At 41.9% G+C, this 25,361-nt stretch overlaps 2 protein-coding genes across 15 annotated transcripts in view; one reads left to right on the forward strand and one right to left on the reverse strand.

Moving 5' to 3' along the window:
* BFSP2 (beaded filament structural protein 2) overlaps positions 1-12,762 on the forward strand; it is a 31,677-nt gene extending 18,915 nt beyond the window's left edge. The window contains exons 3-6 of the mRNA XM_008171294.4: positions 2,297-2,453; positions 7,516-7,677; positions 11,192-11,323; positions 12,481-12,762. Coding sequence (XP_008169516.1) covers positions 2,297-2,453; positions 7,516-7,677; positions 11,192-11,323; positions 12,481-12,762 — 733 coding nt within the window. The remainder of the gene's footprint in view (positions 1-2,296; positions 2,454-7,515; positions 7,678-11,191; positions 11,324-12,480) is intronic.
* LOC122172682 (uncharacterized) overlaps positions 1-25,361 on the reverse strand; it is a 101,115-nt gene that overhangs the window by 71,476 nt on the left and 4,278 nt on the right. For 10 of the 14 annotated variants that reach the window (XM_065587079.1, XM_065587083.1, XM_065587081.1 and 7 more), the window contains exon 2: positions 1,158-24,693. The exons of 1 other annotated variant lie outside the window; for it this stretch is intronic. In XM_065587079.1, the coding sequence (XP_065443151.1) occupies positions 20,233-21,915 (1,683 nt within the window). In that variant the 5' untranslated portion in view covers positions 21,916-24,693 and the 3' untranslated portion in view covers positions 1,158-20,232. The remainder of the gene's footprint in view (positions 1-1,157; positions 24,694-25,361) is intronic. 3 more of the 14 variants (XR_010599160.1, XR_010599163.1, XR_010599161.1) reach the window with 1 other exon arrangement.

Here is a 25,361-nt window from a genome sequence, read left to right on the forward strand (position 1 = left end):
TTTAGCTGTACCTACTAATTGCCCAATCAGAATCTCTGTTTTCTCCATGCAGTCAAAACATTACTGTAGCACTGTTTTAAATTCTCCAAATGAAACATTACTCCCATAACTAGAAAATTTAGATAACCAAGGCACTCCAAAGAAATACGGCATGGTCAGTGGTGTTGGCACGAGTGGCTGTTGGGCCCCACCACCAGCTGTCCTTTCTCCTGAGTTATCCCCTGACCGACTTATGTTATTTTAAGATGTCGAGTGCCAGGAGTTAAACCAGCCCTCGGAGACAGCAGCAGGGAAAGCGCTGCTGCGTGTTCACACTGTCAGCTGCAAGCGCAGTAGCATGTCCACATTAGCAGCTCTTGCAACGCCACAGAGTGCATTGTGGTAGCTATCCCAGTGTGCAAGCAGCTGCAGCGTGCTTTTCAAATGGCGGGGTGGAGTGTGACAGGGAGTGTGTTTTGTGTATGTGGGGGGAGAGACAGTGTGCTTTGGGGGGCAGAGAGTGTGTCAACATGCTGTCTTGTAAGTTCAGACAGTGGCAGGGGGAAACCCTGACACCAGCCTCCACCTCCCGCCTCTCTCTCACACACACACACAAATGCCAGCCTCTGCAGCAGCAGCATTCCACAGTAATGGTTTGCTTTGTGTCCCCGAGCAGATAAGCATGCCGGCTGTCAGAAACAGAGCTTTGAAAGGGGATAGCCGCATGCCTGCAGCAGAGTTCAAAACAATGACCAGAGTGGCCACTGTACTTCAAGGGATTATGGGACGTTTCCGGAGGCCAATCACAACGCAGTAATGCAACATGTCATCCACACTGACACCCTGGCGTTTCAGCCAGGGCGCAGCAAGCTCTATGCTTTTTGTGGAGTGGATTACCCAGGGCCGGCGCAACCCATTAGGCAACCTAGGTGGTCGCCTAGGGCGCTACAATTTGGGGGGCGGCGACATTTCGGGGTGGGACCTTCTGCCGCCTAGGGCGGCAGAAAAGCTGGCGGCGCTCCTGGGATTACCAGGGGCACTCCAGCCCTGGAGTCCAGGCATTCTAAGTGCATTGCCAGTGTGGACACCTCAGGAGTTAGGGTGTACAGGGCTGATTTAATGTGCTCTAACTTGCAAGTGTAGCCAAACTCTTAGATTCAATGATCCTATGGCTGTACCTCTGTTCATCAAGTTTATCCACAAGCAGGGTTTCTTCACCTAGTGGCTCTCACTTGGCCATTAGATGCCTTCGAATTGCATTCCTTTAATAGATGTTCAGTCATTCTCTCTGTTCGTTTACTTTAGGTCCTTTGTGGTTGAGCTTCTCTTTTACTGTTTTGAGAATCTATTTTCATCTAACACAACTTTTTGATCAATTCCCTTTTTCACCAATTATATATATTTTTTTCAGTTCTTTTCCCTTGATAGTTTCTCTTCAGTACGTCTGCAGATTTTATTTCCCCCTACTTCCCTTCTCTAATAGGATCTGCTAATATTCCCAGTTCTAATTTTTTCTGCTTCTCCTGACCTGAAAGCTTTCCTATTTTCCTTCTTTCCTTTTCACTCCCTTACTTTTATTCTCCTGTTCTTCTTTTATTTTATCACCTCATCTCCTACTCCAGCTCAAGTTTATCCACTAACTCAGCACCTAGATCCTTCTCCTTCCCTCCTTCTTTCTAACAGCTTTTTTCCAACTGCCTTTCCTTCCTAGTCATCTGATACCCTCCCAGGCTCAAGCTACTTTCACATTGGCTGTTCCCTTCCCAGGACAGCATTCCACACTGCTGCATCACAAGCTGCAGGCCCTAATTAGGATGACCATATTTCCCAAAGGGAAAACGGGACGCCACCTGGGGCTAACAGAGGTTCCCCCCAGGCTGCGCGGGGCTGGCCCGTGCCAGTCACCCGAGCTCCCCCACTTCCCTGCACAGGGCTGGTGTTGCTCGCCCAAGCTCTGCTTCCCCCGCTTCCCAAGCGGGGCTGGCGTTGCTGCTTGCTCAAGCACTGCCTACCCCCTGTGCAGGGCTGGCACTCCCTTGCACATTCCTTCAAACCCTGCTTTTTTTCCCCACAAAAGTGGGCATTTGCCCCATTTTCTCTTGCCAACTTGCCACTTTTGCCAATAAAGTCGGGACGGCCGGGACAGGGCTTAAAAAAGGGACTGTCACGGTCAAAATGGGATGTATGGTCACCCTAGCCCTAATAGTACCTCTAACTTAAAACTATAGCAGGTGCTGATGCTGGGGCCAGGGTTACTACACTATCATTTACAAAATGCAAGTGTGAACGCATATGCTTACTACATTTTTCTGTGCAGATATGAAAATGAACAGCCATTCAGAAAGGCAGTGGAAGATGAAATTAATTCCCTATATAAAGTGATTGATGATGCTAATTTAACTAAAATGGATCTGGAGCGTCAGATAGAAAGCATGAAAGAAGAATTAGGTCTGCTGTCAAAGAATCATGAAGAAGTAAGTCAAGACTGGGTGCAATGCATAGGTAGTATGTGTCTGTTTAAGTCAGGTCAATATGACACTATCTTAACCAGAAGCGAAAAAGCTAATTCTGTCAAGTATAAATGATAATTATCTATCTGCAAATTGTTCCTATTTCTTTCTCTCTTTTGTTAGCTTACAGACCTCTCACCTTTCTAGTCCTAATTAAAGTTATCCACATACAACTTGCCACATTTTTGACATCTGATAAATATAACATGGGGAGAGGGATAGCTCACTGGTTTGAGCATTGGCCTGCTAAACCCAGGGTTATGAGTTCAGTCATTGAGGGGGCCATTTAGGGATTTGGGGATTTAGTTGGGGGTTGGTCGTGCTTTGAGCAGGGGGTTGGACTAGGTGACCTCCTGAGGTCCCTTCCAACCCTGATATTCTATGATTCTATGATAGCTGAGCTATATTCACTCCATGTGACACTGAACACGACAAACACACAAGATGATTTATGAGGCTGGACCTTCATTAGGTATAAATCCCTAGTGCTCTGAGGCCTGATTCTCCTCTGACTCACACCAAAGTAAATTCCACTGAGAAAAGCATCTGACCCCATGGAATCTTTAAACCATCAAACTTCTGAAATAACATACTTAAATTACTTTACATTAAATGTGCCATACTTAGCAAGCCACTGCATTCCCAAGACTTTTAATTTCGCCTTCTGTTCTGAGCAACAAATCATTGAAAGAAGTCAAAATGACATGAGAAAATAGACTACCCACAGGCCCAATTTTGCAATCCTTATTCATTGACGTAAGCAGGAATTGCATTAGTGAAGATTAGTCATACTAATAAAGGCTTCAGCATCTAACCCCAAGTAAGCACCCTCAATATAAGGTGGCCAGAAAGCTGGCTAGATCGTCGGGCTCAACGGGTAGTGATCAATGGCTCCATGTCTAGTTGGCAGCCGGTTTCAAGTGGAGTGCCCCAGGGGTTGGTCCTGGGGCCGGTTTTGTTCAATATCTTCATTAATGATCTGGAGGATGGTGTGGACTGCACTCTCAGCAAGTTTGCAGATGACACTAAACTGGGAGGAGTGGTAGATACGTTGGAGAGTAGGGACAGGATACAGAGAGACCTAGACAAATTAGAGGATTGGGCCAAAAGCAACCTGATGAGGTTCAACAAGGACATGTGCAGAGTCCTGCACTTAGGACGGAAGAATCCCATGCACTGTTACAGACTAGGGACCGAATGGCTAGGAAGCAGTTCTGCAGAAAAGGACCTAGGGGTTACAGTGGATGAGAAGCTGGATATGAGGCAACAGTGTGCCCTTGTTGCCAAGAAGGCTAACAGCATTTTGGGCTGTATAAGTAGGGGCACTGCCAGCAGATCGAGGGACGTGATCATTCCCCTCTATTCGGCATTGGTGAGGCCTCATCTGGAGTACTGTGTCCAGTTTTGGGCCCCACACCACAAGAAGGATGTGGAAAAATTGGAAAGAGTCCAGCGGAAGGCAACAAAAATAATTAGGGGGCTGGAGCACATGATTTATGAGGAGAGGCTGAGGGAACTGGGATTGTTTAGTCTGCAGAAGAGAAGAATGAGGGGGGATTTGATAGCTGCTTTCAACTACCTGAAAGGGGGTTCCAAAGAGGATGGATCTAGACTGTTCTCAGTGGTACCTGATGACAGAACAAGGAGTAATGGCCTCAAGTTGCAGTTGGGGAGGTTTAGGTTGGATATTAGGAAAAACTTTTTCACTAGGAGGGTGGTGAAGCACTGGAATGGGTTACCTAGGGAGGTGGTGGAATCTCCTTCCTTAGAGTTTTTTAAGGTCAGGCTTGACAAAGCCCTGGCTAGGATGATTTAGTTGGGAATTGGTCCTGCTTTGAGCAGGGGGTTGGACTAGATGACCTCCTGAGGTCCCTTCCAACCCTGATATTCTATGATTCTATGAATGACAGAAGACAAATTGCAGAGTTACCACAAGACCCATTTAAGGGCAGTGCATAGTTGTGCTGCCCAGGGAACAGAACAGGGAGCAAACTGTGACTCAAGAGTCAGAATTCAGTACTTACTTCCCCAGTGGAACAAGGAGAATGCAAGCTGGACCAGCCCTATACCTAATTGTAGATTGCTTCCCCATCCACACTGGCACAACTGTGCCAAACCAAGGCTCCACCCACTCCGTCTCTGTCTGCCTCCTACCCATCTACGTGTGGTGGGAAGGGAAGGGGGTAGGGCTGTCAAGCAGTTAAAAAAAATTAATCATGATTAATCGCACTGTTAAACAATAGAATACCATTTATTTAAATATTTGTGGAGGTTTTCTACATTTTCAAATATATTGATTTCAGTTACAACACAGAATACAAAGTGTACAGTGCTCACTTTATAATTATTACAAATATTTGCACTGTAAAAAGAAATAATATTTTCAATTAATCTACAAGTACTGTAGTGCAATCTCTTTATCATGAAAGTTGAACTTACAAATGTAGAATTATGTACAAAAAATAACTGCACTCAAAAACAAAACAAAGTAAAACTTTAGAGCCTACAAGTCCACTCAGTCCTACTTCTTGTTCAGCCAGTCGCTGAGAAAAACAAGTTTGTTTACATTTACTGGGAGATAACGCTGCCAGCTTCTTATTTACAATGTCATCTGAAAGTGAGAACAGGCGTTTGCATGGCACTTTTGTAGCCGGCATTGCAAGATATTTACGTGCCAGATATGCTGAACATTCGTAAGCCCCTTCATGCTATGGCCACCATTCCAGAGGACATGCTTCCATGCTGATGACGCTCATTAAAAAAATAATGTGTTAATTAAATTAGTGACTGAATTCCTTGGGGGAGAACTGTATGTCTCCTGCTCTGTTTTACCTGCATTCTGCCATATACTTCATGTTATACTTCATGTCTCGGATGATGACCCAGCATGTTGTTCGTTTTAAGAACACTTTCACTGCAGATTTGACAAAAAACAAAGAAGATACCAATGTGAGATTTCTAAAGATAGCTATAGCACTTGACCCAAGGTTTAAGAATCTGAAGTGCCTTCCAAAATCTGAGAGGATGAGGTGTGGAGCATGCTTTCAGAAGTCTTAAAAGAGCAACACTCTGATGCGGAAATTACAGAACCTGAATCACCAAAAAACAAATCAACCTTCTGCTGGTGGCATCTGACTCAGATAATGAAAATGAACATGTGTCAGTCCGAACTGCTTTGGATCGTTATTGAGCAGAACCCATCATTAGCATGGACGCATGTCCTCTGGATTGGTGGTTGAAGCGTGAAGGGACATAGGAATCTATGCACATCTGGCATGTAAATATCTTGCAATGCCGGCTATAAAAGTGCCATGCGAACGCCTGTTCTCACTTTGAGGTGACATTGTAAACAAGAAGCGGGCAGCATTATCTCCTGTAAATGTAAACAAACTTGTTTGTCTGAGCAATTGGCTGAACAAGAAGTAGGACTGAGTTTACTTGTAGGCTCTAAAGTTTTACTTTGTTTTGTTTTTGAGTGCAGTTAGTTAACAAAAAAAAATCTTCCTTTGTAAGTTGCACTTTCACAGTAAAGAGATTGCACTACAGTACTTGTATGAGGTGAACTGAAAAATACTATTTCTTTTATCTTTTTACACTGCAAATATTTGAAATAAAAATAATACTATAAAGTGAGCACTGTACACTTTGTACTTTGTGTTGTAATTGAAATCAATATATTTGAAAATGCAAAAAAAATTCATACATTTCAATTATTTAATACAATTATAATATTTAATATGTAATACAATTCTATTGTTTAACAGTGCAATTAAAACGGCGATTAATCGCAATTCATTTTCTAAATCATGATTAATTTTTTTGAGTTAACCGTGTGAGTTAACTGCGATTAATCAACAGCCCTAGGAGGGAGTAGTGGCTCTGCAGCAACTGTTCTCCTTCTGTACCCAGAATGGCAATGTGGGTAGCTCATTCAGAGGAGTAAGGTTGTGACATATGCTCCATTATTTACCAGTGCAGGTAAGACAGGTCACAATAGAACCCAGAATAAGTACTTGATCTTCACATGGAAATGCCATCACAGGAAACTGTTGAACAGAATGAGTATATCAAAGGGGCACATTTTTAAAGGGACCTCAACTTAGCCTCCATTTTTGCATGTACATTTTTACATACCCTCGCCCACATTTATTCTCAGCACTGTCATCACTTGTAGGTGATATTGTTTACAGACCAATTATCAGGCCCCTTTACGCTGTTCTAGCAGTATACGGAAATGGTATATGTAAATAGGGTGGTGTAAAAGGGACTATAATTCAGGCCTACATGTGCAAACTTCATTTGTTTTTGTGCCCATACACATGACAGTGCTCAAAAATATTTGTACAAGCATTTGTAAAAGAATTGGCCTGAATTTGGCCTGCAGAAAATAAATGTTAAATAATGGGCCTGTTACCAGCCATCTAAATAGTTCTTCTCAAGCAGTGATGAACAAACACTTTTCCAGGAAGTTTTATTCCTTCTATATCCCAGCCTTACATCCAAGCAGCATGCAGATCCTCTGAGCTGAGACAGCATATTTATACATACATACACACACATGCTTATACAGAGACAGGTTTCAGTTGGGGGCTGTGCTATACTCTTGGGAAGGATCCTAAAGGTGCCTGTAACACACCAGACATAGGAAATCATATGAAAGAATTGATTAGGTGGAATATCCCCTCCAGAGAGCAGGATAGACAACGGGCCTGCTTCTCCACTGCCTTGCACCTTATACAGTCATTTACTCCTGTGCACACTACCAAAACAGAATGACCGTGTTTTACACTCACACTGCATTCACTTTGCAAACGTGTAAATGACCACAAAAGGTGCAAGGTAATGGAGAATCAGATCTTTTAAGAAGCTTGCAATAGCCCCAACAAGAGCGAAAGTTTAAATAATGGCTTTGTGGATGTGTTTGCATCACACCGAGACAACTAAATTGCACCGTAAGTGCTCCTTAGTATCCCCTAAAACTGGAACTGACCGCTGACCCTTTTTCTTATATGTATGTTTTTTTCAGGATGTGAAGATGTTATACAATCAGCTTGCTGGATCACAGCTGGAAGAACTGGAAGCTCCAATTGGAACTGGCCTGGATGACATACTGGAAAAAATCAGAATTCACTGGGAGAAGGATATAGAGAAAAATCGTGTTGAGACAGGTGCCTTGCTTCATACCAAGGTAGGCACCTACAGTGTCCTTCATACCAAGGTAGGCACCTACGGTGTTCTCTGCAGCTGTCTCCAAAACCAAGGAAAAACATATATTTTTTCTAGTCCCTTGGGGTAATCATTAAAATATTTTTTCTTGAAACAAAGAATGATAACAGTCTAAGGAACCTTGATCCAGCTTCATCCCAAGAAGTGTTCATGCAAATCCACTGACCTCACTGGGGTGGCACAGATGTAACGGAGAGTAGAAATTCAGCCTATTTATATCAATTTTAAAACATCGATGCTTTCATTGCAAAATAAGGGAGTCTATACACATTTTTGCTTTCCTATCATTTCCAACGAGACGCTAAAGCAGAAAATTAGTTCTCTACGGCAGTGTTTCTCAGACTGGGGTCCGCAACCCCCTGGAGTCCTTCCGCAGGCCCAGTTGTTTCCCAGCATGCAGGAGGCACTGGGAGGGAGGGGGAGGAGCAGAGACAGGGTAGAATCATGTCTGGGGCCGCTGGCCCTGCTGATCAGCTAGGGTTGCCAACCCTCCCAATTTCGCTGGGAGTTTCCCGGAATCAGGTTCTATCTCCCAGAGGCTATTGAAGCCAAACCGGGAGATTTTAGGTGCTAAAAGTCTGGCGGCGCAGCGGAGCTAAGGCAGGCTCCCTGCCTACCCTGGCTCTACGCCACTCCTGGAAGCAGCCAGCACATCCCTGCGGCCCCTGGTGGGGGAGGTGAGTGGGCAGGGGGTGTCCGTGCGCTACCCCCGCCCCGAACGCTGATTCCACAGCTCCCATTGGCTGGGAACTTCGGCCAATGGGAGTGGCACGGGCAGCGCCTGTCTGCAGGGGAAGCACCTGTGGGCAGGGGCAGTATGCAGCAACCCCCTGCTCCCCCCCTACTGCCTGCCACTTAGTGGGATTTTCAAATGTGCCATAGATGCCCAAACATCTTTAAAATTTTGTCTCAATGTGCAGCTGAAGTCTTCTTTGACTTGTCTACATGATGCTCAAATTCCTATCTGAGCTGATAGTTAATTTAGATCCTAAAATGGTATACAAGCTTTTTAACTATTTCCCTCCAAATGCACTACTTTGCCATTTATCAACATTGAACATCATTTACCACTGTGTTGCTCATTCATCTAGCTTGGTTAGGTCCCCCTGAAGTTCCTCACTAAACTAAATAACTTTGTGTAACCTGCCAAACTGACCATCTCACTCACATACACACCCCTCAAGATTATTAACAACATGGAACCTTGTACAGACCTTTGAGGCACTCCGCTGTTAGACTTTTGTTATGATGATAACTGACCATTTAATGCTATTTTTGTTTCCTATTAGCTAGTTTACCTGTCACCTCATGACTACTTAGTTTCTTTAATAGCCTCCTAAGAGACACCTTGTGAAAGACCTTTTGAAAGTCTACAAAAATCACGATTCCTTTATCCACTACTTTATTGACATGTTCAAAGAATTCTTTATTGACATGTTCAAAGATATTAGTGAGACATGATTTCCTTTTGCAGAAACCATGCTGATTAGACTATCAGATCTATCATTGTCTTCCAGATGTTTCATTATTCTATTTTAATCATTTCAGTTATTTTAATTCTATGAAAACAAATTAACTCAGCTTCCAGACTCCTGAACAGTGCACAATGCAGAGCAATAGCACAGACTGTCCTAAAATCAAACAGTTCTCTAGGAACTTCAAAAATAAAGCACCATACACTTAGAAGGAAATCCTGCCCTGGCTCTCCCTCACCCAAATGCCTCCAAGGCACAAGGAATTTGGTGTACACTCTCCCCTCGGTACAACTGCACAAGTGCAGGAAGAATAAAAGCAGAAGGACACAAAAATAATCAGATCAGGTTTAGGGTCAGATTATGAGTGGCCTTTGTGCTGATGCCCAGTGGCGAGAACACAAGGATGCTTCCCTCCTCCGTGCACCTCATAAAAGGGATAAGGATATTTGCAGTCCTTGTAGAAGCATAGGGATGGCTCTCTCTGTGCATCCCGGGAAGTGCAAATTATTCCACAGGGGACACACCAGGAGTTCATCAGGTAGTTCAGGAGGAGATTGTATCTCTTGGAGGTACAATCCCTCCCTAAAATGCCTCTGGGCAATGTGGCTCTGCACCATCTGCTACTCATTACTATGTCTAATAGGCACAATCTAGTCAGAGCAGAATTCACCCTTTACAAGGCAGCACAATGCATTACTTAAGTCCTACTTAAGCCCTATTTTGAGGGCTTAATTGGGACTTAAATGGTGCATGTGTCTTTGCTAACCTTCTGCACATGGAAGAATTTCACCCGTATGGACTAAGATAGGTTTTTAAATTTCGTTACAATGGAGATAATCAGAGTCAAATCAAATAAGTTGAGCTATACAACTGCCCACACCCTGCTATTGGTGTATCTGTATTTATGCATTCCCAATATTAGCATATGAAATTCCAGATCCATTTGAATGTTATATTACCTTCGTGGTAAAAGATTACGTGGTCAGAAAATAGGCCACAAAGTGGGATAGGGCTAGGCTGAGCATTCGGTGTGAACCCAAAGTACCCTACATAAACTAGTATTAAAAGTGACCTGAAAGGGAGGGGGAAATGGGGCCTGAGTTCTTATTTTGGTTTTGAGATGTGAAAAAGGGGGATTGAATGTTTGTTTTTCCTCAAAGAGAGTTTTTTCCTACTTGTTTTTTCTGAGAAATATCAGGAAAATCAAGTCTGATGTTTGCTCAATGTAGACTTGGAGCTCTTTTGACCCTTGACCTTTCCCAGTCCTAACAAGAGCTCTGTGTGGCTCGAAAGCTTGTGTCTTTCACCAACAAAAGTTGGTCCAATAAAAGATATTACTTTAGCCATCTTGTCTCTCCCTTACTAAAAGAGGCAGTCACGTTTAATCTTTCATAAAAAGTATTTTCCTTTGCCTATTTCTAGGGAGTTTGAGTTAAACAGGTGTTAAAACACAAAATATAAAGTATGAAATAATAATTTCCCCTCTTCATTAATCAGGTTTTACTTCATTGGTCTTGATGTCATAATCCTATTAATTCTTCAGTCTTCCATGAATCCTACAATCTTCCATAAAAACAAATAAACAAAAAATGGAGTAGAAGAGATGTGGATTTCTAATATAAAATGAAATGGGGAAAAAAAACCCTCAAAACTTTCACTATAATACATCATATAGAGGAAAAAGTGCAGAACCCCATTTTTCTCTTTGCAGGTCACTTTTAATGTATTTGTATGAACACTAAGCAGCATGCTGATGGGAATGTATGTATGTATTCTTGGATACATATATACATAGACCAATTTTACAATACGTATACAGAAAAAGTGGTGGTTACACTCTTAAAAGTATCCAAAATTGTTAAAGGACCTGAAAATAGAAATGACAAATTTAAAATCAGAGTAGCAACAAATTGCAAAAGACTACTTTCATTATGGGATGGGAGGAATATAAATTATTATTATTAAAGCATTTTGTGACTGACAACTATTACCTGTTGTCAGCAAACCACAGAAACAGCACCCGCTGTACAAACCCAAGAGGATGAACTGGTGGAATCCCTGAGAGCAGAGTTCCATGAAACAGCCTGCAAAATACAGAGTCTACAAGCAGAGACTGAATCTTTAAGAACTTTGGTAAGTAGCTATCGATTTAGAACTGGTGTATACTCACTGGACTATACTCAATAAAATTCAGTATGCTTTTCTAGGGCATATTCTCATCTTGATGTGCCTGGTGAGAATAAGTCCCTATATGCCCACACTCTCATTGATTAAACTGGTGGTGTGGGTGCCCAGCACTTATGAAAATCAGGCTCTGAAATTTTATCCCTCAACACTTTAATTCATTAACATTTGTAAACCTCACTGAGATTACTGGGTACATAGTGTTATAGAGCACAAAGTATATTAAGCAAACTTTAGTGCCTTTTAACCAGATAGACCAACAGTTTGCAAACTTTTTGAGCTGAGCACCCCCTTTGAGTTACAATTTTTGTTGCACCCTTACAACTCAGACAAAAATAGATACATAAAGTATGCTTGATAGCCGATTCATAAACCTAACAGAGGCCGTAACACAACTTTAAGTAAATTACCTACACCTGTAAGTTTCAAATACACAGATACTTAGCAATGGCACAGCCAAGGCTTCCTCAGCAGCAGGCTGCTTCTACCTTGCAGCCAGGCAGTGCCACTAGGGCAAGGCCAATACCTGCCCCTCTGCCCCTCCCCTCTTGGGTTTTCAGGGTGGGGGAAAGCACCTGGGAAGGTCTCTGGAGGGGGAGCCAGCGCTGAACATGGAGGCTGCCAAGAGCAGAAATCTGCACAGTTGCAGCGGATGCTGAACCTGACCCACAGGCTGGGTGGCCCACTGAGGTGGTCGGGGGGGAGGTAATGCTCCCTCCCCGCCCCCCTTCCCCATGGGGGCTGGACCAGGCCCTGCTATTGGGGCTGGCACAAGCCACCTGGAGTCACCACTCGCCCTCCCCCAAGTTCCTCCATGCTCCTATGGGGTGGGGGCAAACCCCACAGTTTGAAAAACTCTGAGATAGCCTCGGACAAAGCAGTTTATCAGTCCACATTGCCACAATGCACAGATAGAATACAAATATCTAATGAACAGAATGCCCAGTATACTGGGGTCTCCATTTCAGCAGATTCAAATGCAAAGGATTAGGGCAGTTTCAAATTTCCCACACATACCATTCACTGCAGCCTAACTGAAACGCTACTACAAAGATTATCAGAAGTCATGACTCTGTTCTGAGTGTTATAATTACTGTTTCATGTAGAAAAGGGGTCTGGAGAACTCCTTGTATGATGCTAAGCACTGGCATGACATTGAACTTCAGAACCTAGGCTCTGTCATTACCAAGCTAGAGGCAGAGGTGCGAGAAATCAGAGCAGAAACTGAGCAGCAGCAGAGGGATCGTGAAACTCTGCTGTCCAACAAAATACAGCTGGAGAAGGATATCGCTGCATATCACTGTCTTCTGGATGCAGAAGAAAGAAGGTATTTCTTTTTAAAATGGAGAGTATGTCATGAACACAGAACTTGTGAACAACATGAATAATAACAATGTGCACTGAGGGATATGCGCTGAGATCCCCAGAGACAACAGAACTGGAATGGTCCACTGAGCAGTGGCATAGGTGGCTAGATTTGAAGAACCTGTACAGGGGGATGTACACCTCAAGTCCAACTCTGCATAGGTTCCTAGTTCTTTGCATTAGATGCCAGTAGTGTGAGAGCAGGGCAGGGGAGGAGTAGACCAGGACCAGTGGATCAAGGAGCCTTCATTTCCCAAAGCACTGAGACATAAGAGATAAAGAAGCTATTACAGCCTCAAAGTTACATTAACCGCTGTAAAGCAGCTGTGCTGCTGCTTCATATGTTGGGAACATGATTCCCTTCCTTAGACACCCCTCCCTCCCAGTATAAAGACCAGCCACTCAGGCTGGGCTCTTGGGGAAGGCCTCATCCTCCTACAGAACAGAAAACATGATTTAGGCCATGATCCAGTAAAATACTTGAACACATTTACTTTTAAGCACATGTAGTCCCATTGAAGTCAATAGGATTATTCACATGCTTAAAAGTCAGCACCTGCTTGCATACTTACAGACAGTGGCGTAGCTGCAGTGGTGCAGTCACTCCAGGTCCCACAAAGCTATGGGGGCCCAAACAGATAGAGTAGCGCTACAGCACTTTATTTGGTACACAGAGTCTCAACACTACTCACTCAAATTTGGCCCTGTCAGACGGAGAGGCAGCCAGGCCAAATTTGAGTGGCATTGCAACAAGGCATGCGGGGTTGCAGTGCTGTTCAGGTTTGGCCCAGTTGCCCCTCTGTCATGACAGGGGACAGCCGGGGCCATGTTTAGTGGCCTTGCAACTTGGTACATGGGGGTCGCACGAAGTACCACTCAGATCTGATCCAGCCACAACTCCATCATGACAGAGGGGCAGTTGGAGCAAACCACATCAGCACTGCAACTCCCATGTGCACTCTCACAATGCCACCCATCAATCAAATTTGGCCTGTGTGGTGTGTGTGGGTTGGGTGATAGGAATGAGCAGAACCACTGAGACTGGGAGGAGCCACCGTAGCCCAGGAGAGGAACAGAGCACAGAGCCACGGCAGTGCCAATGAGTGTCCCAGGGGGAGTGGGTGACAGAGTGAGGTGTTGGTGGGCTATGGGTGAGGTGGGGAGTGTTTGGGGGGGCACCAGGATGAGGGGTTGGGGACAAGTGGAGGATGGTGGGACGAACTGTAGGGGAATTGGGGGATGTTGGAGAGTGGGGGGGGTATGTTGGGGGTCGTGGCCCAGAGTCTGGAAGGGGCCCCCAAACCTTGTCTTGCACCAGAGTGATCTGGGCCTTAGTGATTAATGTTTAGACCATGTTCTAGTATTTATCAAGGGAAACATTTGTTTCTTCTAGTTGATTGTTTCTTGCTTTACCATCAAATATACCACATTTTCCATCACAGAAGAAAATACTGAATCTACATCTGGTTCTGACTACAAGGATTATATTCTGCTCTCAACTGGGGAGTAACTGAGCACCTCTGCAATTCAGCAAAAGCACTTAAGCACACGCTTATAACTAAGCGTGTGCTTAAGTGCATTGCTGAACAGAGGCAAGCTTAAACACATGTTTAAATGCTTTGTTGAATTGGGGGGTCTAAGCTGAATTTGGCCCACTATCTATATCGTTTGTGGAGAAAAATAATCTATTCTTTTTCTTTGAACACTTTTCCTCTGGAGAAGAAATTCTAAATTCATTTAAAGTGTTTTGGAGTTTGCTTCTGGAAGATCTCTAATCATCAGAATTAGCCACAGAGCCTACGAGAACCCATCCCCTCCCCTCTCTCACATTCCAAATCAAAGTTTTCTGTCAACAGGCCCTCATTAAAATGGTTTGCTTTTCAGACAGCATAATCTCCTGCCTAATAGAAAATACCTCGGTGCTAGTAAGTCGGGTCTTGATCCTCCATAAATAGAAGACCCAATGTCACAACTGCAATTGGCTTCTGAGTGGGCTGTAGGATAGTAACAAGGGGAGCACATGCACCTTGTGAAAATGCTGAAGAAAGTAAAAGGTATATAAACAGCTGGGTGCTGGAAATTAAATTTCTACTGATTTTCATTCCAAGTTTTGTGGAAAAGTGTTGAAACATACATTGAAATTGCCTATATACACTAATCATCAGAATGCCCAGTATCAGCTATTGCACAGAACCTACCTACTGTCTTATAAATAATATAATGGAGCAAATTGATCATGATAAATAGAAGTACTGCAATTCTGTTCTAAGCTCTTTCAAACAAATGTGGTGGGATTATAACATTCAAACAGCTAACTATGTCCATAACTCTGCAGGATGCTTGTAATGATCTTCCAACTAAAAAAACTGATTCCCTCCTGTTTTCTTTTTAGAGTTGCAAGACTAGTGGTGTAATTCCCATGTTTCTTTGGGGTGAAATTCACCTATGTGCAGAGAGCCAAAAGAGGCCTGTACATGTCTGAAGTGCCACTTCAGTCCTTAGACAAAGGGGACTTAAGTAGTCTACAGACCTTATTCTGGCCGTCTGAACAGAGGAGAATTTCACTTATGTGAGGGGAGATATGTGGGAGTGAAGACAGAGAAAGAGGCCTGAGCCACAAAGTTTGGATGGAGAATTAAATTTCAGTAAAGTGACATGTGTGTTGGGTGTGCATTTTGGTCCATGATGATCTCTAATAAATACACATACTACCTTTCATGGTCCAAATCTTCAAAAGTTCTTATATACAAATGAAAATGCTTTACATATTAATACATTTTAAAAAAGATTAATGTATAGCAATGGTAGAATTTTAATAATAATCAAAATGTTCTCAAAGAGCTGGAATAAAGGTATTGGTGAAATTCAGCCCTGTGCAGAGAACAAGCACAAGGCTTATATGCCACCACCATGCACTGAAGCAGTGCACAAACTTTAAGATTATCATCTGTGAAGGGGTAAATTTCATTCATTGTGAGATAAATTAATATACTAAGCGAAACTGTGTTTTCAGTTACATTGGTGTAAGCCTACTGAAGCCAATGGCATTTCACCAGTGTATGGGAAAGTAGAATTTGGTCCAACAATTTTCCCTTTCCTCTTATTACTTGCTCTAATCAGCAATTTATTTTTTTTTAACTTTCAGCTGATTTTGAAATTCCCTGTCCACAGAAGACAATGTTGGAATTCAAAGCAAAAGATGATGTCACTGACAAAAATGTTTGTGGAAACCATAAACCCATCAAAGCAGCCTGCTTTATTCAGTTTGATTTAACAATCTAAGTAGGTTGTAGCTTGAACAACTTTATTAGAGTCTCTTCCTCATGTGAGTGCTTTGCTTACAGATTTCAAGTTAGCCATGTTGTTAAAATTATAATAATAAAAATAAATAATTCATTGTAATTGTTTGATTTTTTAAAAATCATTCTCCAATACTTGTCAGTGCTGCTGAAAGGTACTAGATTAACAGCAAAGGTCCTCTTTTTATTCACAAAGTTTATTAATCTCTTTTTGCAATACAAATACTGTTATTAGACTATTCACCAACTATGCAAATAGCACAAAATGTATTTTTACTGCAATGAATGGAAACTGCAGGTTTCCATGTTCCTTCACAAGAACTTTGGCTCATTAGTGTGAAATTTAATTTGCACTAATAAACCTGAGGCTGATAAAGCATGAAATTAACTTGATGCAATTAGTTTTACAGTAGGTAAAACTTAGGCAGCAGCAATACAAGCTTCCCCACATCACCCTGAAAACATACCTTAGTTTTCTTCCAGAGGAAACTTCTCCTAAGACAAAACAGGGTAACTCATTTTCAATGCCCCTTCAATCTTTGGCCTTTCTGCTGAGCTTGCTAACAAGAGTGGTAATTAGTGCAAGTGTGGTGGTATGTTTTGTGATATGACCACCTTGCAGCAATTGGGCCGAGATTACTAACTTTTCTCATATGCCACTAGTCACCCGTCAATTGCAGTGACTGACCTGGAGCATATCTGAACGGGACTTTGCGGTAAAGCAATCTGCATACTATTGCCAATCACCTCTACTATTTAGTCTTCCTTTTTATATTTTAATTTTCTCATTTTATTGTATTTGTAATATTGTTATATACTCTGTAACATGTTCAAGCAGTTACTACATAATCAGAGAAATATAAAACTTTGGCCCCACTCCTGCAAACCCTTATGCATATGATGAACTTTTATTTGTGAGAGTAATCCCTTCATATGAGTAAAGCTAAACACATATGTGTTTGCTGGATCAGGGCTTTACAATATAAACAACTAGATAAGAAATAAATGCTTGGCATGTATCTGCTTCAGGATATTTTGATATACGTCATTACATGAAATCAAAGGGTGCTAAGAAATAGGATACACATTTAAAGAGTCACAGTCTGAGGACATTTTTCTTTTTTTAATTAAATAAATATCAAACAAAGCTACAAAGACCCTTAAATGGATGAGAAAAACAAACTAACTCTAGGTTTATTATACTTCATCAGCAGTGATGCCAGCCTTAATGCCCTGTTAATGTGCTTCTCTCAACACTGTCTTAACCTTTCCTCTACACCAACCCCCTAGGCATGCAACACCCTTCCTGAGATCCTCCATAAAACAATCTCTCCTCATATATTCTCTCATTAAGACCCATTTCAACTGTGATGCCTACAAGATTTTGGTCAAGAAATGGCTAGATAGAGGAGTATATGGGAAATGACTATATGCCTCATTAAACGCAACAGAAAAAAGCTTGTATGCATGGACAGCACATAAACCCCCCGTTTGTGGAGGCTAGCCCCCCACCCCTTTCTGCCCAAGGCTCCGCCCCGTTCTTGCCCACCAGGGCCAGAGGGGCCCTGAGCCCCGCACCACAGCCGGAGGAACCCGGGCTGGCCCGCCCAAGCTGCCCTGAGCCCCGCCCAAGCTGCCCCGAACTCCAGCCATGCCTCCCTGCCCAAGTCCCAGCTGCCCAGAGGAGCCCCAAGCACCAGCCATGGCCCCAGGGCTGTGGCAGGGAGCATTAGCCTCCCCAGCCTCCATTACATACTGCCCATGCTTGTATGTTGTATCCATTTCACGTGACATTTGTATATTCCTTTTCTTATTAGATTGTAAAATCTTCAGAACAGGGACTGTGTCTTCCTATATGTTTGTACAGCACCTCGGAAATTGAGAGTGCTGCTACAATTGTGTAATTATACACAAACTGGTGCACAGCAGATCAGATGGAGTGTGTGTGAGAGCCACATTCTGACAAGCAGGATCTTGGGTCTTCTACTTTCATTTATTTTATGAGTTGAGTATTTTATGTGAAATAGGGCATCTTCCAGAAGTCTTTTTTCAACGTGGACTTGGGTTTTAGGTTCAAATGATCTGGCATATCTTGGATCTGGTTTTGAATTGTAATGTAAAATATAAATTATTTTCCTAATAAGATCTTTTTTCTTTGGAATTGCAAAAGTTGCTTGAAAAACATCTGTGTTCTACCTTCCTCAACTTTAATACTTATAGTCAGGGTTCTCCCAGTTTTTTTGGTTGAACTTCCTGGGACCGTCTCTTCCCTTAGTAAAGGCCAAGAGCTAATCAAAGTAGTCTCCCAGATGTGTGACGTAGTACAACTGGCTCTTTTAAACAAAGTTCTTTCCTATGAAGCGCATTAGAAAACAGTTACTGTATTCCTGGATAAAACTATCCATAGTATTTTTATGGTGTTCATCACCAGACTGAGTGCCATACAAATAACAATGAATTATTCTCACAATACAAGTGGTTTATAGGGAATGTTTAGAGATGGGGAACTGAGGCTCAGGCAAATTACAGGGAAATTTTTCAAAACTGGCTGCTGACTTTGGCTTCTTGAATGTCCGGGTCACATGGGTCACAGCCCGGGTCACTTTTACCCCAACTCTCCATTCTAGCAATTGTTATGTTAGATACAGACCTACATTTTTTAACTAGGATGTGTTTCAAACTATTTTTTAAAGATTCATTATTTCCATTAACTTTCCCATTTTCAACTTTCCTTCTATTGCAGTTTCCACAATATGGTGTAGTGTAAAAACCTACTGTGTAAATCTGAGCCCATCAGTGTTACTAGTGGATTGATTTTACAGTCTTTTACTAAAAAATGTTAAAAAATCCCTAGAAGACTTCAACTATAATTGTGTAATTATCCTCCCCATAAAACTTTAGACCTTAACAAAACACATTTCTCCATCATTAAGTACATTCAGATAACTCTTGGCTAGGGGGAACAAGCAAGAAAACTTCTTCCTTCCAACTGTGAGGGTCTGAAATTGTATCAAACACCTAATAGCCAGAGGCTGATATGAAGGATGAAGCCCTCAAGCAGATTCAAATGACAACCCCTGGCAGGAATCCCAGTAAATTATACCTCCGAACAGCTGTGAGGGACTTCACTAGGGCATTGCCCTTGGATCTTGCCAGTGCTCTGTCTTCCTGGTATTTATGTTTGTTTGTTTTAAATAGATGCTGTCTAGTACATATAGTCCTCTGGCTAGTAGTTGTTATCTGGCAAAGTGTTCAAGCTCTATTTATTTTGTGCCTGTGATCTGGGAGTATTGAAGCAGTTTACAAAGGTATTATCACCATTTCACAAAGGGATGAGATGAAGTCAGAAAGCCAAGGATGCGGAAAAAGTATGGTTTTATTGTTAAAACACTGGAATAGGAGTCTCGAGATGGTAGGTCTATTCTCAGTTCTTGCAGAGACTTTGGGTATGTCTACAATGCAAAGAAAAACCCATGGCTGGCCCATGACAGCCAACTTGAGCTCAGGCTATAGGCCCATTTCATTGCTATGTAGACTTCCAGGTTCAGGCTGGAGCCTGGGGTCTAAGTCCTTGTGGGTAAGTACAGTATATGACAGTAAAGCATAATCCATTCCATCCTCAGTAAAGGGGTGCTACTGTTTTCTTTGGTTTCTGCTGAGTCAGTTCCAGATCTAACAGCTGAAGCAGCTATCTGAACCATGCTCCTAACAAGTATTAAATTTCTAATCAAGAGGATCATTCCACTGCTTTATGATATTGTGTTTGCAAGAGATGAATGACACAAAAGAAGCAGAAAAGCATTAGGGTCACATTAGCCCTGGTAACAGAATGGAGTTGTTTAGCAATAACACTGGTCTACAATTTTTGAGAAGTCGTCTGCTTCAGAGATAAAATGTGCTATTTATTATGTATTTTGATGTGCTGAATTCAAATCTGACAATTAAAACAACTGATTGGCTACTGTTTCTAAGATATTTAAGTTTTTACATTTTATGTCTATGTATATTGTGTAGATAGTAGAGTTTTAATCATAAATTGTAAACCTAGGTCTTTTCATGTGTTTATGGTTGCTTTACATGATAGTATTTCACCTGTCCTGTTTATGTAACACTTTAAAAATCAGCAAAAGGGTTATATAAATAAAATTTATTATGAAACAAAAGGCAAAAAACTATTCTGTACATAGTTTAGTCCTATTCAGTGTCTACTCGGCGCTTCTTGGCTTGTCTCTTGTATTCATTAAATGGAGCATCTCTTGTCACTGTCCAGCAATAGTCTGCAAGCATTGATGGGCTCCATTTGCCCTGACAGCGTTTCTCCATTGTTGCAATGTCCTGGTGAAATCGCTTGCCGTGCTCGTCGCTCACTGCTCCGCAGTTCAGTGGAAAAAAATCTAGTGCAAAAAATGTATCTTTAGTGACATGTTGCAACCAAGGCTTTTGTATGCCTTGAGGAGGTTTTCCACCAACAACCTGTAGTTGTCTACCTTGTTGTTTCCGAAAAAATTTATTGCCACTAACTGGAAGGCTTTTCCATGCCGTATTTTCCTTGCCACGCAGTGCATGGTCAAATGCATCATCTCGAAGAAGTTCACGAATCTGAGGACCAACAAAGACACCTTCCTTTATCTTAGCTTCACTTAACCTTGGAAATTTTCCACGGAGGTACTTGAAAGCTGCTTGTGTTTTGTTAATGGCCTTGACAAAGTTCTTCATCAGACCCAGCTTGATGTGTAAGGGTGGTAACAAAATCTTCCTTGATTCAACAAGTGGTGGATGCTGAACACTTTTCCTCCCAGGCTCCAATGACTGTTGCAGTGGCCAATCTTTCTTGATGTAGTGGGAATCTCTTGCACGACTATCCCATTCGCAGAGAAAACAGCAGTACTTTGTGTATCCAGTCTGCAGACCAAGCAAGAGAGCAACAACTTTCAAATCACCACAAAGCTGCCACTGATGTTGGTCATAGTTTATGCACCTCAAAAGCTGTTTCATGTTGTCATAGGTTTCCTTCATATGGACTGCATGACCAATTGGAATTGATGGCAAAACATTGCCATTATGCAGTAAAACAGCTTTAAGACTCGTCTTCGATGAATCAATGAACAGTCTCCACTCATCTGGATCGTGAACAATGTTGAGGGCTGCCATCACACCATCAATGTTATTGCAGCCTACAAGATCACCTTCCATGAAGAAGAATGGGACAAGATCCTTTTGACGGTCACGGAACATGGAAACCCTAACATCACCTGCCAGGAGATTCCACTGCTGTAGTCTGGAGCCCAACAGCTCTGCCTTACTCTTGGGTAGTTCCAAATCCCTGACAAGGTCATTCAGTTCACCTTGTGTTATGAGGTGTGGTTCAGAGGAGGAGGATGGGAGAAAATGTGGGTCCTGTGACATTGATGGTTCAGGACCAGAAGTTTCATCCTCTTCCTCATCTGACTCAAGTGAGAATGATTCTGGTGCATCAGAAACCGGCAGTCCTTCTCCGTGGGGTACTGGGCGTATAGCTGATGGAATGTTTGGATAATGCACAGTCCACTTTTTTTTCTTTGACACACCTTTCCCAACTGGAGGCACCATGCAGAAGTAACAATTGCTGGTATGATCTGTTGGCTCTCTCCAAATCATTGGCACTGCAAAAGGCATAGATTTCCTTTTCCTGTTCAACCACTGGCGAAGATTTGTTGCACAAGTGTTGCAGCATATGTGTGGGGCCCACCTCTTGTCCTGATCTCCAATTTTGCAGCCAAAGTAAAGGTGATAGGCTTTCTTAACCATAGTGGTTATACTGTGCTTTTGTGATGCAAAAGTCACTTCACCACAAACATAGCAGAAGTTATCTGCACTGTTCACACAAGTACGAGGCATCTCTGCTCACTTTGGCTAAACAGAAATGTGTCCCTTTGCAAAATCAAACACTGACAAATAAGAGAGCACGACACTGTATGATTTCTAGAGCTGATATAGGGCAATTTGTTCAGCAGAGTGATGTAAGCTTCGTTATGATTGCATCATCCATGACTTCTAAGAATAACATGATGCAACTCATATCATGTATGACGCAATACCAGCTTCAGATTGCATCATTCATTGTTTTGCCTAAAAAGCAAGTGCTGTCCAAACCCAGTCATAGATTTATTCATAGATCCAGTCAAAGATGTATTTTAGTCATTTCTGGTTTAAATTGAGATCCCTTCCCTTTATAACTCACTTATCCTCTGCCATTCCCAAGTCAAGGGTCGTATATACTGACCCAATAGCATATCTTGAAAACTAGAGCCAATCAACAATTTTAAGCATCATTTTCATTCTCAGTGACCCAGAATTAGTCAAGTTTGACTACATTTATTTCAGAAGCATTTTGGCTGTAGAGCAGTGTTAATTGCCAAATTATCTGCATTTCGGTATCTCAGGATCAGGTGCAGCACTTTCTTTAGTGGCAATATGGAAGACAATACCAGTTTATCTACCATGAAAGTTGAAGGAAAATGTGCTGTATGGAAACTGATTGCCAGCTTGGATCATTTCACTGTTGAATCTGCAAGTCATTGCATGGGTGCACCTGGGGAGCAATGGACTTCAGGATGATCTAATAAGTTATTTAGCTACTTGTTCCCTGATTAGACCTTACACCTACCTACAAGACAGAAGTAATTTGGCAGCCTTTCAACAGTGCTCTCAATATCAGACCAGATTCCCCAGTGCTCCCTTGTTCTGCTCATAAATTTTAACCTATACAACCCTCAGCACCTGCCCCGCACAGGATCAAACCATCTAAGCTAAGCACACAGACTGTCAATGCTAATAATACATAGAAATATAAGAGCAGCATCGTATTATACATACACAAGGATAACTGACAAATCTTAGAAACTAGTTAGAAAGCCTCAGCAGCAGTGGCTTTGTTACTTAATATAAAGTTGACAGCTAAGGGTATAACGGCAAAGAATTTCACTGGGAAAGAAGAAGAGATACTTGATCTCTGAGATGCTGAGAGGGAGAGTGACAGAAATAGCCTGACAGCTTGACAATCTCCTGACTCTAAAAATGTAAGGATTTGAGTCTTTGGCTTAAACCACAGAAAACTGTTAGCACAAGATTTTTTACTAATATTGTAGGGCCGTTATACAAACTGTAGACTAGATATGATTTGTACTCTTCAATTTTCTCTCAGTTTTATATTTTAAAATGCCTTTGAGATATTTTTAGTGCTACTGTCACTTGAGTATCTATTGCAAATCATTCTTGATCATAACGAACACATGTTTTTGACCTCTCATGAGAGCAGGAAATAGGACAAAAGATACCTGGTCTAAGAGTACTTGGCCAAAGGCATGAGCAGGAAAAGTCCAGACTCCCATAAGCTGCTGCCAAGATGCTGACTACAGTCAATAAAGAGTATTGAGAAAGTCTGATAACAGTGAAGAGTGATAGAAATAGGGGACCATGCAGCAAATTCTGGTGTGGTTTGGCTTTCTACAATTATGTAGTCAGTCATAGATTTTAAGCCTTAAAACACCTAATTCACCCAGGTACTAGACTGAGAGTCTAAAGAGAGATATAAGGCCAAATCATACAGTCCTTGTGAATCTGCCTGATGAGTCCTCCACAAGCAGATCAACCTCCTTCTGTGCAGAAGGGGACTCCGCTGTCTCCATGACCCTGTTACCTACCACCCTGATTCAGTAGTGCTTTCTCTGTAGTTCAGGGCCTATGTTGAGGAAAGGGGTGATGAGTAGGTAGGCTGAAGGGAAGTGTGGGCAAGTTGGGGGTGATACACAGAGTTTCTCCAGACTGCATAATCTTTTCCACATTGCCCACAGTGTGTTCCAAGCACTATATGGGCAAGGATCCAAGGGTGAGGAGTGGGGTTTGCAGGGGAAAATCTCTGCTTCCCTCCATGGAATAATGCGGAAAACTCTCCACAAAGGATTCTTCAGGGAGATTTTTCTTCCCCCCAAATCCTATCCCACAGCTTCTAACACTAAAGAGGACAATCTGCCTCCTGGGAATGTGCTTGTTAAGTTCTTTTTGGCTATTCTTTGTGGCTAGATTCTGTAAACATCAGCATTAACCTTGTAGAATGCAGGCTGGGATACATTTTGCACTTGAAATTTAATAAAACAAAAACCATCTTACAATGAATATGCATCTGCATTAAGGCAAAAATTTAGGTGAACACACATGACTGAAATTCAAATAAAATAAATTAATTGTTCAAAAAACAAAGAATATGAATAATTTCCAGTATAAAAGTGTGTAATGCACTGTTTATAATGGCTACAATTTTCTGCAATCCTGTAATCTTTAGGGTCTAGAACCTGCTATTATCTGCAGCCACATGGATCTATTTATAACTACTACTGTGAAACTGAATATAAACACACATTTCTGCTGGTCAGGGAGATGTACATTTCTAAAATATTAGATTATATTAATAAATGTACTTCTCTTGGGCTACCACAATTTATGTACTAGAATTTATAAACAGTTTTGTCATATTTAATATCTAGTATTTGCATGCATAAGTAACTCATAAAAGAGAATCAGGTAGAAATTTTACATTCACTTGCCTGGAGTAAGGACCCAGTCTAAAACCCACTGACGTCAATAAGTCTTCAACTTCAATCAGAACTGGACTGGACCCTAAATAACAGGGAAGAATTTGGTCTTTACTCCTTACAGTGTAGTTCAGGACTGAAACTATTTCTGGCTGTGCTACTGAAGTCCTCTATGACGTTGGGCAGGTCACTTAACTTCTCTGTACCTCAGTTTCCTTTCTTAAATATGGCAATGACACTTCTCTTTATTCAAGAATTTTGAGACTTATGGATGGAAAGCACAAAGTAGTAGTAGTATTTTAATCCAGCAAGGCAAAAATCTATCCAACACTATCCTCCAAAGTTTAGGAATACATAATTTTGCTCTAAGAAAAAATATCAAAGTTATAAAATGGCACTAAAAATAGGAATATAAATATTGCTACCAATATTTGACAGATAATTTTGGTTCTGGTTAGCACGTAAGCAGCAGATGCTTCTGATTATGGCAGACTAATAAACGTAACATACAGTAATAATTTTACATGACTAAAAGTGCACCATTTTAAGGTTTATCTCCATTGCTGATAGTTTTATCCTGGTCTTCAAAATGTGCTGAGTTCCAAAACATCTGACAACACATTTTGAAGCACAGACTCATTCTTATTTATTTCCAGCTCTTAATTTGTCCATTGGAGGCTGAACTTTTTAGTATCAGTGTCCCTGCATTTTTTCTCTCTCTCTCTCACACACACACATCCTAAAGAGCAGGCC

The sequence above is a fragment of the Chrysemys picta genome, chromosome 2 (assembly GCF_011386835.1).
Source record: "Chrysemys picta bellii isolate R12L10 chromosome 2, ASM1138683v2, whole genome shotgun sequence".
Lineage (NCBI taxonomy): Eukaryota > Metazoa > Chordata > Testudines > Emydidae > Chrysemys > Chrysemys picta.